At 36.2% G+C, this 16041-nt stretch overlaps 1 protein-coding gene across 1 annotated transcript in view; it reads left to right on the forward strand.

The window, feature by feature from the left end:
• The window catches only part of LOC142339947 (apolipoprotein D-like), a 31380-nt gene extending 22895 nt beyond the window's left edge, over window positions 1-8485 (forward strand). The window contains exons 2-3 of the mRNA XM_075390316.1: window positions 1763-1935; window positions 8132-8485. Of these exons, the coding sequence (XP_075246431.1) occupies window positions 1763-1935; window positions 8132-8350 (392 nt within the window). The 3' untranslated portion in view covers window positions 8351-8485. The remainder of the gene's footprint in view (window positions 1-1762; window positions 1936-8131) is intronic.
• Window positions 8486-16041: the final 7556 nt, after the last annotated feature.

The raw sequence follows: 16041 nt of genomic DNA on the forward strand, positions 1-16041 counted from the left end.
AATCACCCTCTGTTTGGATCATCTAAGGACATGAGCATTGCGCACACTCATCTTTGCATGTTTACTGGATGTATCCCTGTTATTGGAAAGAGTATTGGAATGTGAGACTTCTCGTAATTGTTTGGGAGCGATGGCATGAAGAAGTTAGTCCCTCCAGAAGAGATCATCATCTGTCCTGTTCAGGGGTTCCGGACATCTTCCGACCCTGCCCACACAACAACCGTCTACGCTCTCCGATGTCCGGTGGAATAAAACAATCTGCATTGTCATATATAACTTAAACTTGCAGATGAGTTCGAATCCCGACAAACAAGAGATAGCACGTTTCATTCGGATCGAGCTTTCCAGCTGTAAGTCACTTGACAAGAGTAATCGGTGCTACTTCCAGCCCTCTTAATTCCACCGGGGGGTATGTATAAATACCTTGCCTCCAATGGTTGCACAAGACAATGGTTTCTGTTTCTGAAACTAAAGGTGGATCAGTGTGAAGGAGCGGCGCCAATATAAAGGTGTAAAACACTTTCGTATCGAGTCAATTCAGTCTAAACGATGTATAAGCAGCATATAGTGCTATAAATCAACGTAATAAGATCGTATAAAGCAACGTATTCGTATTGGTGATAGCAACAAGTGGTTTTTTAGACGGCAATTTTTGATGCTCATTTGGCCGGTATTTTGTCTGATAACGAAATAGTTCAATGCCAGTCACCATTTTGTACCAATGAATCCAAAAACCCGAAAATTATTAAGCCGAACCATGTCTTATTTGATAGGTCTTATGATTAGATTTACTTGAAATTATGTTATTTGCACTTTTTCCGAGCTTTATACGTAAATTGGAACGATTTCTATGCGTATTTAAATACTCGATTCTGATTGGCTAAGAAAAATAACGCATTTTGGTATATTTCTCGCTTAGATTTATTTAGTTACTAATATAGTGCGTTTATGTCCAGACTTTTCGATATAAAAAGTGTTACTCAATTCAAGTCCAGAGTTTCAGAGTTCATGTTCAGGCTGTCGTGCGTCTTTCGATGATTCCAGACTATGTAATTTTGAATGCATGACGCCCTCCTCGTACGTTCATTTTTGGTCGGGGCTTACTTGATTCGGTCTGGGACCTCAACCCTGGTTACAATAGGCAGGGCCAACTACTGGCCGGCATAAATTCAGAACCCGCGAAATGGAACTATGAAGAGCGTGAACCTGAACGGCAAACATTTGAAAAGAAATATTCTCATTGTTTTTTCCATATTGGAGTTGCTCCATAATTTTAACTACCCGGTTCGAGGTTTTCACCGCATTTCTTCCAAATTTCACCGCTTTTGTTTTCCACCATTTTTTGAATCTGATTTATATTCACAAGAATTTTCATAGAATTTAGTGACAGTTGGAGCAGTGGAATAAGAAGTTGAAGACATGCAGGAGGTGAGGGGTTCGAACCCGTTTACAGAAGTTTCTTTTTTTGTAAGAGCACGGAGAACGTAGTGAAAATAAATAATTCATCACCATTCACCGCATTCACCGCAAAAAGATGTGAATTACGCGGTGAAAATTATTTTTTTCACCGCATTTCTTACAAAAAATCACCACCAAACCCCAAGCCGGGTACACAAATCAACTAGCCATCCCACTGTAGTGCAACTAGCCATCCCACTGAGATCACTTCAGTTTAATTTAACGTGTACTTTGCGTTGTTTACTCTGCGTCTTCGTAAAAACGCGAAATGCACTCTAGAAAAATTTTTCAATTGATTTTATAGGTCACCTTGTCACTCGAATCAGCCGAGCCTCATTAATCAAGAAGAAAATTCTAGAATGTTCTGGAGAGTTTAAACAAGTGAATCAATCACGTGGCTCTATGTCAGTTATGTACAACTGTGGATTCCCTCGTCGCAAGCGACTGTACACTTACCATGTGCTTCTCTTCGACAAAGTGTGTATAGAACCTTATTGAAGTGAAACTGTTCTAAACATTATGGAAAATATGTAAATGCGGTTCCACTCTCTGAAAGGGAACTTTTGTCATCCCCTTTTCCTCTCACTAAAATTTGATTTGTTGGCAAGTGACAATTTCGAAATGCTAATATGTTACAAAAACCCGCCATTGAAATTCTTTCTGCATTAGGTTGCAGGGAAAAAACTCCAGTTTTTCGGCTATACGGGCTGCAAACATATTTTTTGTCAATTTATAAGATAATTTTCGGCTTATTTCTAGGAATGTTTGAGGTTGTTCTTTTAAGAGTTCACGACATTATAAGTTATTAGTTTTTTGCCTCATACACCTCAAAAAACATGTTGTGCTGCATTTTTGGCTATTTATATCATATTAGTCTACACAACGACGGTTTTACGGCTTAAACAATTAAGAGGTAGGTGAAAAGCAAGAGTCGGGAATAAAATTTTTAAAACGTGCTCTCGTACAATTATTGTTCCGACCTCACTTGTGGGGGGGAGGAACTATATACTCAAATGGGTTTTTTTGCTCAGACAATTTTGGCCGATCGATATATTCATCGTAGAGAAATGTGAGTGGTATCATTATGAAGCTCGTCCAGCGTAGAATTCGAAATTAAAAAGATTTTTTATATTTTTTCGAGGAGTTATCGAGGATTGGACTTTTGAGTGAACACGGGATATTTGGCACGATTTTGTTTACTTTCAGTGTATTTTTTTTCAAATTAAGATTTTTTCTATGAAAATAGTAATTCAAAATTACTTTTCACGCTACAAAATTAATCGATTTTGTGTTTCTATTAGACGAAAGGCGACAAAAAGAATAGTTCCGGTCTCATAGGGAAGTTTACTATAAAAGTAAATTCGATTTCTAATTGAGAGTTCCTTTTTTAAAAAACTTTTCATAACTTTTTGTTTTTTTAGTCACCTACAGACTAATCACTTTTCATATCGAGGTTCCGTGAAACACAAACCTCATTTTCATTCAAAGGAAGCCCAATGGACAAAATATTAGTTTTCAAGTAATTACTCGTGTTTTTTTTGGCTTCGACTCTGAGTTTTCAAAAATTTAAACAAAATTTTGATTTCTTTTTTGAGGTTTTTCTAAAATTTGGGGGTCTTATGGCATAGACTAGTTCACTAAGAGTGCAATAAGTTTCGTAATGAGCATTCAGTGAACCTATCTAGTGCTTTAAAGGGACAGCTATTGGCTGTCAAGACTTTGGAAATTTATTTTCAAATTTTTTTTTAACATTTGCCAAACATAAACTTATTTTCGTGCACTGTACGTCAGTCTCAGTAACTGCAGGATTCCTATCCTTCTACTGCAACCAAAAAAATATGGTTAGCGGTTTATCGTAAAAAATAATGGTCATATGATTTCAATGTCACAAGATTTCAAAAAACTTCAAATATTTTGTATTTATTTGTATTATTTGTTCCTTTTCAAACCATATCATTAGCATCTTATCCTATTATTGATTACTCCCATCTGTTTAGAGAAGACGTTCAATGGATCATAGATAAAATTTTCAGAGAAAGGCTTATGGTTCAAATGGCTTCGACACTTTCTTCTCGCACTTTTCTACTGAGTTTTTGGATATTGTCTGTATTTGGTCTTTTCAAAGTCAATGACTTGTTGCAATGCTTAATTGATTAGTTTTGAATGACAAACATTGTTGTCGTCCCATTGGCGCATTTTTTAGCGTATTTATTGGCTTCCGTTGGAAGGTATTGAATTTAATGGCGTTGATAATACGGGTTTTCTAAAAAATTTCGTGGTTTTAATGTGTTTGTTCATATTTCTTGATTTTTTGTAGCCATATTGTTAAAAAAGAATCCCATTGGTGTTAAACAATTAATTGAAAATAGAAAAATTTATACTGAAATGTTTTTTCGACTCCGACATTAGACGTTTTCTTGCTAATTTTTTTTTGGATGTGCTCTTTTTGCCCTTTTTTTTCTCTTGGTAGCCGTAAAATGCTGATTGGTCTCATCAATTTGTAATTCAAGATTGAATAACGGATGTTGTACGTAACAGTCAGTTTGTAGCAAATAGTCTTAAGGTTATGATTTTATTTACTTTCAAAGAGTTTTCAATTTTTCAGTTTTTGTTGTTCTTTTCGTCAACTTGTAACTTTTTCTCATCATTGAGAGGTCCCATCCAAATCCTTGCATTTAAAAAATTAACATGTATACTATTTTTATGTCATATCTGGATTTTTGTTTGTTGGACAATATGCGTTTTCATAAAAGTTTTGTGAGTGTTGTATTTGTGTATTTGTATTTCTTTTTTTAGCACATTCGGGTTATAACAGACCCCAATGATTTTCAAATGTGGCCCAAATGAACTTATTCATTCTTTGAGTATATTTTGAGCTGAATTAGTATAAATAAAAACTCAAAAAACACAATATTTACACAAAAACTAATGATTTAATGGCTTCAATAATTTGTGTTTTCGCAAATATTTGGTATTTTTTAAATTTCTCTGCATCTCTAGTCCGTTCCCACGGCTTAGTCTAACCAAAGACGGATTTCATTAGTACCATAATGACTTTTAATAAATTTATCAAGAATTTTATCTTTATAAGCGAATGACATTTAAGAGTTTTGAAAAAAGTTGGTTTAAAATGTTGATTGATTTTTGAATTTCGCCTTATGATCTCTTCTCTTTGTCGACTTGTTACCTGGTCTCATTAAGAAAAATTTCCATTTGCTGTATAGTTAGGGAAAGCAAAGTTTGCGTAACTAAGGTTTTATCTGATTGCGTTTGGACGTTGTTACTAGGTGCTTAAAAGTTTAGACACTTAGTTTTTGGTGTTAAATTTGTTTTGCTTATTTTGTTGTTTGTTTTTTTTCTCGTAGTCTTTTTAATGGCAGATCTCATGAGCCCTGTAATGAGACATGGCATTATTCAATTCAATTAGTATTCAGGCTTTGTAACGATTTTTTTAAACTCAAACGTCTATTTTTGTTATCTCTTCGTTTGGGTGACAATTAAGTCAAAAATATAGATGAGCTCGGGTCGGAACATCATATGCGAACGCACATTAACGAGCCTCCTTGTTATTAAATGTGATTTAATATTATTAAGTATCATTGGTAAATATTATACTTAACTATGAACATTTTTTTCAACAAAATATTTTGGTCTTTTAATTCTGTTTAAAAATTATTTCAGCCAAATAAAGAAATGATTTATAGGAAATATTTTAAACAACAAATCTTCTGGGAAAATGTATCTTATTCTTGATTTTAAAAAATTTTCTACTGTACCGAAAAATTTCTATCAGATAGATATTCCAGCTTCACAAAATATCCCTCACGTTGTTTGGTATATGGGCTGAGAAGAAAAGAAGTTTTTATCATCCTTGCAGATAGAAAAGCTTATGGTTCAAATGGCTTCGACACTTTCTTCTCGCACTTTTCTACTGAGTTTTTGGATATTGTCTGTATTTGGTCTTTTCAAAGTCAATGACTTGTTGTAATGCTTAATTGATTAGTTTTGAATGACAAACATTGTTGTCGTCCCATTGGCGCATTTTTTAGCGTATTTATTGGCTTCCGTTGGAAGGTATTGAATTTAATGGCGTTGATAATACGGGTTTTCTAAAAAATTTTGTGGTTTTAATGTGTTTGTTCGTATTTCCTGATTTTTTGTAGCCATATTGTTAAAAAAGAATTCCATTGGTGTTAAACAATTAATTAGTTTTTGGTGTTAAATTTGTTTTGCTTATTTTGTTGTTTGTTTTTTTTCTCGTAGTCTTTTTAATGGCAGATCTCATGAGCGCTGTAATGAGACATGGCATTATTCAATTCAATTAGTAGTTAGGCTTTGTAACGATTTTTTTAAACTCAAACGTCTATTTTTGTTATCTCTTCGTTTGGGTGACAATTAAGTCAAAAATGTAGATGAGCTCGGGTCGGAACATCATATGCGAACGCACATTAACGAGCCTCCTTGTTATTAAATGTGATTTAATATTATTAAGTATCATTGGTAAATATTATTCTTAACTATGAACTTTTTTTTCAACAAAATATTTTGGTCTTTTAATTCTGTTTAAAAATTATTTCAGCCAAATAAAGAAATGATTTATAGGAAATATTTTAAACAACAAATCTTCTGGGAAAATGTATCTTATTCTTGATTTTAAAAAATTTTCTACTGTACCGAAAAATTTCTATCAGATAGATATTCCAGCTTCACAAAATATCCCTCACGTTGTTTGGTATATGGGCTGAGAAGAAAAGAAGTTTTTATCATCCTTGCAGATAGAAAGGCTTATGGTTCAAATGGCTTCGACACTTTCTTCTCGCACTTTTCTACTGAGTTTTTGGATATTGTCTGTATTTGTTCTTTTCAAAGTCAATGACTTGTTGTAATGCTTAATTGATTAGTTTTGAATGACAAACATTATTGTCGTCCCATTGGCGCATTTTTTAGCGTATTTATTGGCTTCCGTTGGAAGGCATTGAATTTAATGGCGTTGATAATACGGGTTTTCTAAAAAATTTCGTGGTTTTAATGTGTTTGTTCATATTTCCTGATTTTTTGTAGCCATATTGTTAAAAAAGAATTCCATTGGTGTTAAACAATCAATTAGTTTTTGGTGTTAAATTTTTGGTAGAAGAAAAGAAGTTTTTATCATCCTTGCAGATAATTTTCTTCTGTGACTCTTTTCAGGACTATTTTCAGCGCAAATTTTTTTTTCACAATTTGTCAACCAAATAGAAGCGAAAGTTATGTTTCGTTGAGATTTTTTCAGCATCTCTGGAAGCTATCAGCATCTCCGGAAGGAATGGTTCAAAATTTTCATATTAAAATTGTATTAGAGTAACTCTTTTCTCATTATATTGATTCTATGTCAACTCCATTATAGTGAGAGTAAAGTGTGGGACCTTTATGGGTTGCGACCTCACAATCTTTTAATTCATTGCAATCCTGTGCTCTTCACTGAGTCAACTGAGCCACTGAGTCTTACCATGCTCCCTTATGAGCTATCACTTCAAGCTCCATCTTATGATCCCAATTTGCTTACTTAATAAAAAATACATTCTAACATATTGCATTTTTTTTAATTCGCAATCCCCAATGCTTCAGTTTTCAACTGAGAATACCTAAACGTTCATCCTTGCGTAAGTATTATAAGAAGATGCTTAAATTGTTCGAGAAAGCAGGAGAAAAGTTGTGAATTTTGTCGCATGATTTTCATAATGTTTAATTTGTGTGTTTTTACTGGGACAGTCAGTATTTAAAAGTGAGCAAATGATATCTCAGAACTTTTCAGTCTTATCTGAGAAACCTGGCATTTATTTATTGTCTATGAAGAATTTTGCGTTTGTAATTAAAAGTTAATTTGTTGGAGTTGAAAGCTTTGACGGGCTTGGATTGTGGTTTGGTGAATAATTCATGGAAAGTATCTATTTAGACGAAAATTTAATAAGGATTCTTTACAAAACATTTTTTGCTCAAAACGTGTCTTTTGTAGGTACTTTTCAGTGAGACAAACATAAGTCACGTGACCGATGCGTTTTTAGAAACGATGAATGTGGATAGGTATTTGAAACAAAAATGTTCCATAAACTGTTTGGCAAAAAATTACAGCTTCCATGAATTTTACAGCCGCCATTCTGGTTCTAATCTACTATTCTGTGGTCAGGTTTTAAAAAAAATAGTCATCATCGCCTTGAGATCGTTGTTTTGCGGATATTAAAATTTTGAAACAAAAATTTCTACCTGAAAGGGCAATCAATGGTTAGTTGGAAATAGTTGCTCGTGTGATCATCTGGCTCTCTCTCCTTGCGCTCAAAATTTTGCGTTCAATCAATGCGCTCAAAAATTTTTGTGCGTTTAAGTGCGTTCGAATTCGTCTCTTACACATTTGCGTTTAACGATCAGACTCACTTGCACTCCAATCAACCGCTTGTCAGACTTAGATGGGATCTAATCCCCTCTTATCAGACTCAAACCCGCTCGGGCCCACATTTGATCATATCCTGCGTTTTGAAGGATTTCAGACCCTTTAATTTCTAACGGCAACAAATAGGCGTGGACTTCAGTCTGATTATAAGTCAATTTGGCCTTGAACTTCATTCCGAAGAATGAAAAGAAGCGTGCTCATGTTTTTTTGTGTATTAGTTCCACGATACTTTCATTTTGATTGCTGTAGGACAGATTTGTGTTGATGTATGAATGCCACAGTCTGTTCCGAATGGGAACGGAGAATGCGTGGGTGTGGACTCGTCACCCGACCGCACTCCATTCTAATGAATACTCAGGGGATATCGAGTTAGTTGATACTGTGTTGTGGGGATTGGGAGTGAATGTTGCCAACATGGAGGTGGTTGACCAGAACGATTGTGGTCACGATTTAGACATTTTCCAATGAAAAATTTCTTAAAACAAATTTGTGGTATATTAAGATTCTCAGATGAATGATGATTATATCTATTTAGTGATAGTTGAATATAAAATGCTCCCTTAGTCTGTGAACAGAAAATTTTAATTTAATCAAATTACCTAGTATCCATTTTGTTTCATAGCCGAGCAAAATGATTACTTGTTAGTTAATGCGAATCAACTCTACAAAGAAAACAACTGGAATAATTCGGCAATTTGCTGAGCACGTATACATCATCGAATCATTTCAATATGGCCAAAGAAAAAGAAAAAGGAAAAAGAAAACTATTGAGTAAGTTCAATTCAGCCAGGTTGAGGTGGAAGAAATTTGAACCCTGTGCTCCAGACACAATTTAAAGATGACAGCATGACCAGATGATCAAGTAAAAAAAGGTTGCATGGTTTCGACTCGTGGCCTTATAGTTGAGAGCTAAGTTGCATGATTCTCACGTACATTACTATTATCCTGATTTCAGTAGAGGACTGCGATTTAAACTTACGCGAAACGGACTTCGCCAGGCGAGTTGGATTTGCAATATTCATACTTGTACTTCACGGAGCAAATACTAAGTAGAAACTCTATTAATAATTGCTCTATTAATAATTAATACGAAAATTGTACGCGAAACGCTAGGCGTGTTGAAATTTTTTAAGGAAACTGTAATTAAAATTTTGAAATATGAATAACATAATAATAGTTATTTGCCAGTTATATTTACAAGAGTTACCATTGGCTATGAATAGCTAGTGATATTAACAAACTCGAGGAATGTTTGTTAGCGTTTGTTGATAGCGTTTGTTGAACTTAAAAATTCATCCACTTCGACCTAATCGTCGTCCATATCGGGTGCTGAATTTTGAGTGACATCTATTCACAGGACTGATTCCAGGATCCGTCGGTAATACTATTCAATTAACTGACGAATAGGTTCGCAATACATTCTAATCTGTCATTTCGTTTGTGCTAGAGATACTGGTGGTTCATAACTTTCGATTTCACCTGGCCGGCGTTTTTCCGAGGGTCAGTAACTCGCGGGGGGGGGGGGGGGGCATGAGTTTGTTGAATCGCCTGACTGAATCTCCTGTTGAATCGTCTTTGTCAAAACCTCAGGTACTTGCGCAAAGCTGTGGTTAGGGCAGTTAATGCTGGTAAATTGTGTGCGACAGTGCTTTTCGGGGGCTCTGAGATTAGAGCAATGGATTGCGGAGATTTTGACCTCCGTTTGCACCGCAAGTTGTGTGGCGTATATCGGCATCCTCTCGGGTCTTGATCTTGGCTTCCGTAATCTTCTCAGACATTCTTGGGTTTCGTCTGATTACATATTCTCTGAAGCTGGTTCCTTGAGCTCGAGATCACAATTTCGCAAAATCATTAATACGGATCACCACAACTTTTTTTGGTTCCCTAATTTTAGACTTCTTGCAGCAGTTTTTTTCAGTATTCATGATGACGGATCCACAGGCTAACTTATCCAACATCAATCCCAATTATTTTTGGATCGTTCTTGGTGTATTCTTGAAGTAAAATAATAGAATTATAAAGCATCCGAACTGCTGTTGAGCAAAAACAACGCTTTGTTTGTGATTTATGCACCAAAACTATGTGTCAAGTTATTGTTGTAATGGTTGTAGAAAATCTTGTTGTGCTAATTAATTTGAGGTGCACGAATACACGACATTTTGAATTGCTGCTCACCTCTATTGCCGAAAAATTTTGCAAAGCAAAAAGTTCAATTCATTATCTGTGATGCGAAATTTATTTTGGGGATTGTGGTATAATAGTACCTTCATCTTAAAAGTTTTAGTTTTGAGTTGCTAAATTAAGTTAATCCATTATCATTTATCTAGTTCATTTCGCTCTTTAAAATTTGTTCAATTCGTAAAGTTAGATTTCTGAAGATCAAATCCTAAGATTTCACGTCGTTAAAATTTGTTTATAATTTGCTGCATGATTGAATGTCTGTTCATAAATCTTGTAAAGATTTTGCCGCTTTAAGTTGTCTGATGATATGAATAAGTTATTGTTCAACTATTTTAATTCTTTCAATTTCATTCTCTGTAATTCATAATTCAAATTCAGTTGACTAAATTCATTTCTCGAAATCGCTCCGCCAAAGTCTAATCTATACGATTTGAAAGTAGACTGTATTTCGCTAAGCGAAACACTAGTACGAAATAGAAGTGTGATTCCGCTCCGCCAAATCGAGAATTACTTTGTAACTAGAATAATTAAATTCCACTCGACAATATTAGCATTGATTCGCTCCGCGAATTTATAGCTAAATACTCATTTGTAATTCAATCTAATTGGCGTCGCCGATCAATCAATTTTACAGTTTCTCATTTTGTACGACATGGCGCAGCCAGCTCGCGAATCCCGAAAAACACCTCTATCGATAGAGCCATTTTGGGAACGGCCGACTTCGGACCCACCAATCAGATGGGAGAAATGGAGAATACAAGTGAAATTAGCGATTCTCGCTCGGGAAAACATCACAATTGATACATTGTTGCAACCTAAACCGACAGAAGTTCGTTTGCAGGCAGAACCGAAATATGAGGTATCAATCGAAGATGCGACAGAAGAAACAGAAAGAGACAGACGAATTCGAAATAATCAATTGAAATTGCAGTGGGAGCTCAAATGTTAGAAAATAATTGAGGCAGGAATACTTTGTGGAGAACGACCTTGGAACTTGTGTGACCAAAAATGCGTCTCTCTGTTATACTTAAGTATAGGCACGGAAGGACGACGTCTGCTAACACAAAAATTCCCACATGACAATATCTATGATTTGTCAACCCTCAAACTTTGGGAAAGGATGGAGATCGCCTTCATTCGCCCAAGAAACATTACATTCGATAGATATGTCTTCTTTTCCAGAAAGCAAAAGAAGGGCGAATCAGTTGAGCAATTCTACAGTGTTCTAAAGGAGCTAGCAGAAAACTGCGATTTTGAAAACCGCGAGGAGGCCATAATAAGGGACATTTTCATCACAAACATGTTGGACGACGACATTCAACGAGAGCTACTTCGAGATACGGTAGAACCAGAAAGAGCTCTCAGTATTGCAGTGAACATGGAAATGGGCAACCAAAATCAACAACGGATTTCATCCAACAATGGTGGAAACGGCAACACGGTAAACGCGATACAACAGAATAGTCGATTTCGCGGCGCGGGTGTGCGTGGTAATCAATCGACGAGGATAACAACGAACCGCACCTCCATTGGACAATGTCGTGGCTGTGGCCAAAGTTGGACTTCAACACATCGTCAGGTTTGCCCCGCCATGGGTAAGAAATGTAATTACTGTGGTTTGCAAAATCATTTTGCAAAAGTATGTCGTCGACGAATTAATAATTCGAGAACTAATCAACAAAATAATCGTATTAACACAGTAGAAAATGTAGAAACTTCAAATCAAAATTCAAGTCAAGAAAACCAAAATGTTAATTACATAAACTATAATGAGGAAACCCACTCAGACTACGATTCCTCTGACGATAACTATGTTGCTACTATCGAAAACGTTGATTCACCGAATTTAACTTTGCAAAATTTATCAATCATTATTGGTAACACAAATTGTGACCTACTAATTGATTCCGGTAGTGGCTGTACCATTATAAACATGTCATTAGCAAGAGAAATAATGCTCAACTGTATCCAATCCCAATGGTCAGAGAAAACGCCACAAGAATTGAAGTCTTTTTCGAATGATATAGTTCAACCACTCGGAACATTGAAAACTCCTGTAAAATGCAACGACTGGTATATCTCGAAAGCAAGAATTACAGTAGTACCTGACGGATTTAGACCAATATTAGGAAGAGACCTTTTTGACCAATTAGGCATTACAATCACTCAAAAACCTTGTCCAAAAATCGAAGTTAACAACGTGGATCAAACGTGTGTAATAAAAAAATCACTAGCAAAAGAGTTTCCTGAATTAATATCACGAATTGGCAAATCAAAAAATCATACAGTAAACTCCAAATTTCACAGAAACTATCGAGTTGTACATCAAAAAGGAAGAAAAGTACCAATACATCTTCAACCAAAAGTAAAAATCGAGTTAGAAAAACTGCTTAATGAAGAACACATAGAAAAATTAGACAATTGTTCAGATCAATTTTTCATATCTCCAATAGTCATCACTGTGAAAAAAGATCAGTCAATAAAAATAGCACTGGATTCAAAAATTCTCAACAAAGCGATTCATAAAAACAAGTACCAAATGCCCAACATTGACTCACTAATTCAAACTATTTCGCAAACACTGTCAACGGCGCCGCAAGAGACCGCATATTTTACAACGCTTGATTTGCAGTACGCGTACAGCCAACTCAATTTACATAACGATACGGCCCGCCATTGTAACTTTAATATTGTTAGTGGAGATATGACAGGAACATATCGATTTAAAACGGGATTTTACGGATTAACAGATATGCCAGCGGAATTTCAAAAAGCTATAGACTGTACTCTTGCGGGCTTGGAAAATACATTCTGTTTTTTGGACGACATATTAATAGTAAGCAGAGGAAGAATCGAAAAACACTTGGATTTGGTACGAAAATGCTTAATAAGACTTGACCAAGAAAATCTGCGAATCAATTTGGCAAAATGTCATTTTGCTAAAGACAAAATTGAATGGCTAGGACACAACATTACACAGTCAGGTGTAACACCTCTCTCAAGTAAAACGGACGCAATTGGAAAATTAGCAGCACCAACTAATCTCAAAAAACTTAGATCGTTTATGGGATCAGTTCATCACTTAGGAAAATTCATTCCGAACCTGTCTCAACTATGTTACCCTCTTCGACCTTTGTTAAAGAAAAACACTAAATTCATTTGGACGGACGAGCACGAAAAACAATTTTGCTTAATTAAAGAAAAAATTGCGGAAACAACGGAAAAAAAAAACATTTCAATCCAGAGTTAGAAACACGAATTAAATGCGATGCTTCACGTAAAGGATTAGGATGTGCATTGGAGCAACGAACGCCTAATGGTTGGCACACTGTAGCATTCGCATCACGATTTCTTAATTCAGTAGAAGATAGATATAGTGTTAACGAACTCGAACTCCTAGGGGTGGTTTGGTCTATTGAACATTTTAAATACTATCTCTACGGAAAACCATTCACCGTCATCACTGATCATAGAGCCCTCTTATCAATAATGCGAGAAAATAAATCTAATAAGTCATACAATAGCAGATTAACACGTTGGGTGGATCGATTATTGCCATTTGATTTTTCAATTGACCATCTTCCTGGCTCAAAAATGGGTTTAGTGGATTATATCTCTCGCGACCCACATCAACAAGCTGCTAATATATCTACATACGATGAACAATTCATAGTAGCAAAATTGGACGTAATTAAGCGCGGCGCAAAACGCTTTCTATTAAATGCTGAAAATTACGTTGATTTCGCAGCGCGAAATCCACCCACAAAATGCGACGAGAATAATCTAAATTCCATTAACAAATTTGGTAGTGAATTGACACCGCGAAATCCAGAACATTCTAATATTACGCTTACTGACAATTCAATTAGCGAATTAAGCCCAATTAATGTAAATACCAAACCCAAAATTGAAATAGCCAACATTCCAAACTCGCTTTCTGCCTTCAATCGCTCAGCTGATCAGTCGCATAGTAATTTAAACAATTTCCAGCGAATAGCCCAAAAATTTGGACAAGTTTACATGATGTCCCAGCCGAATTCCGACGAAGAAACGCTCATGTCTGTTAAGCAATCCACTCCATCAAGAGTTCGCTTCGCGGATGCAGGGCCCTCAACTGCATCAACCGTTTCAATCGCCCCAGCCTCACCCAGTACCCCAACAACACCGACAACAGACACAACAGGCACCTCCACTTCAGTCGATGAGTTGTATCTAGACTCGTTTAATTTCGCGTTATCGAAAATATTTTCCAGCTCTTTAATGGCGAGTCTAACGACAAAAGACGCAATACTTAAAGAAATTCGTGACTGCATCCTCACAGGAAACGAGGATCGTTGTAAGCAGATCTCTCCCTACATTCACAGCTACTGGAAAGACCTCCATGTTAAGAGTGGGTGTGTATGTATTGACGATAGGATAGCACTTCCGCACACAATAAAAGACGCCTATGTGGACGCAATCCACGCCACGCATCCGGGAACATGGGGCATGACAGACATGGCATCGCACGCGTGGTGGCCATATATGCATCGAGATTTGGCCACAAAGACGGCGAAGTGCAACCCGTGTGTGAAGATCGGTAAAAATTTAAAATCTATTATACCAACTAATAAATGGGCACCATTAAGACTATGTAAAGTTCCCAATGAAGAAATTCAAATTGATTTTGGCGGACCCATATATAATGAGAAAAATCAAGAAGTCTACTTTCTTGCATGTATTGACCGATTTTCGAAATTTCCATCAGCTGAGGTATTTGAAAACGCAAATGCTGATAACATTTTGAAATTCCTTCAAGAGTACGTTTTGTTACACGGTATACCCCGTGCAATTAGATTAGATCAAGCTAGATGCCAAACGGGCCAGCGAATTAAAACATTCTGTAATCAAAATAATATAGAGCTAATTGAAGCACCAATACACGATCACAGAGCTATTGGCTTAGTGGAGAGGCTAATTCAAACAATCAAGAATCGTCTAGCATGTATTAAAACGGCGGCACGAAATCAATTTAATATAAAGGCTTCAATAAATTCAATAATATATCAACTGCGAATCTGTCGTCAAAAGACGATAAATATATCACCATTTGAAGCACATTTTGGTCGAAAAGCAAATACGCCTTTAAGTAACATAACAACAAAGCCAGACCCTAAAAGTCTGACATACAGAAACATTCTAAATAAATATTTAGATCTGGAGACAGTTAGATGGGACCAACTAATTAAAGATGAGAATTGGACGAACGAAGAAAGGAGTGACACAGAAGTGGAGGACAACAAATTTCAGTTATGTAAAAATGCGGAAAATCGACAACAAGAAGACCCCAATAAAGAGTCCCGCTTCATTTTACATCCGGATGTATGTCAACCACTACCGAGGACAGAGACTTCACTAGAGTTAAAACTGGCAAAGAAACAACCAAGGACTAAAAGGTCCAAGAAGAGTCTAGATGGACTCTATGGAGTATTAGCCCCCGGTTCCTCGGTGATTAAAACAGACGAATACACGTCTGTCATAAAAGAGCCTGGCAAACGAGAAGTTACAATCCGGAACTCCAATTTGGCTAAATTTGGCACAAAAGCAGAGAGGGAGACAGAACTTCAAGACTATGCCAATAGGAGACCAAAGATGCCAACAGGAAAAACTACAGAGGAGCTTATCAACAACCATGCAAAAGAGTCACGAAGAAAAATTGAGGGAGGAAAGAAAATGAAACACCGTCGAATCGCTGATGATATCAGCACTGTGTCGTCCATCCACTCTAACGTAACACGTGCCCTACGAGTAAAGATGCCGATTAAACCAAAGCGTCATGTACCACTCGCGCCGCCAAATCAACAACCAGAACAAGATATTCAATTCGCAGCGCCAATAAACCTTCCCACATCTAGTATCGTAATAGCAGAACCGCCAAGTCGACCCAAAAGAAAAGCCGCTAGTAAAGCCTCTGCTATTCTAATGCCAGCCAAACGAAC

This window comes from Convolutriloba macropyga, chromosome 5, assembly GCF_964194025.1.
Source record: "Convolutriloba macropyga chromosome 5, txConMacr16.3, whole genome shotgun sequence".
Taxonomy (NCBI): Eukaryota; Metazoa; Xenacoelomorpha; order Acoela; family Convolutidae; genus Convolutriloba; species Convolutriloba macropyga.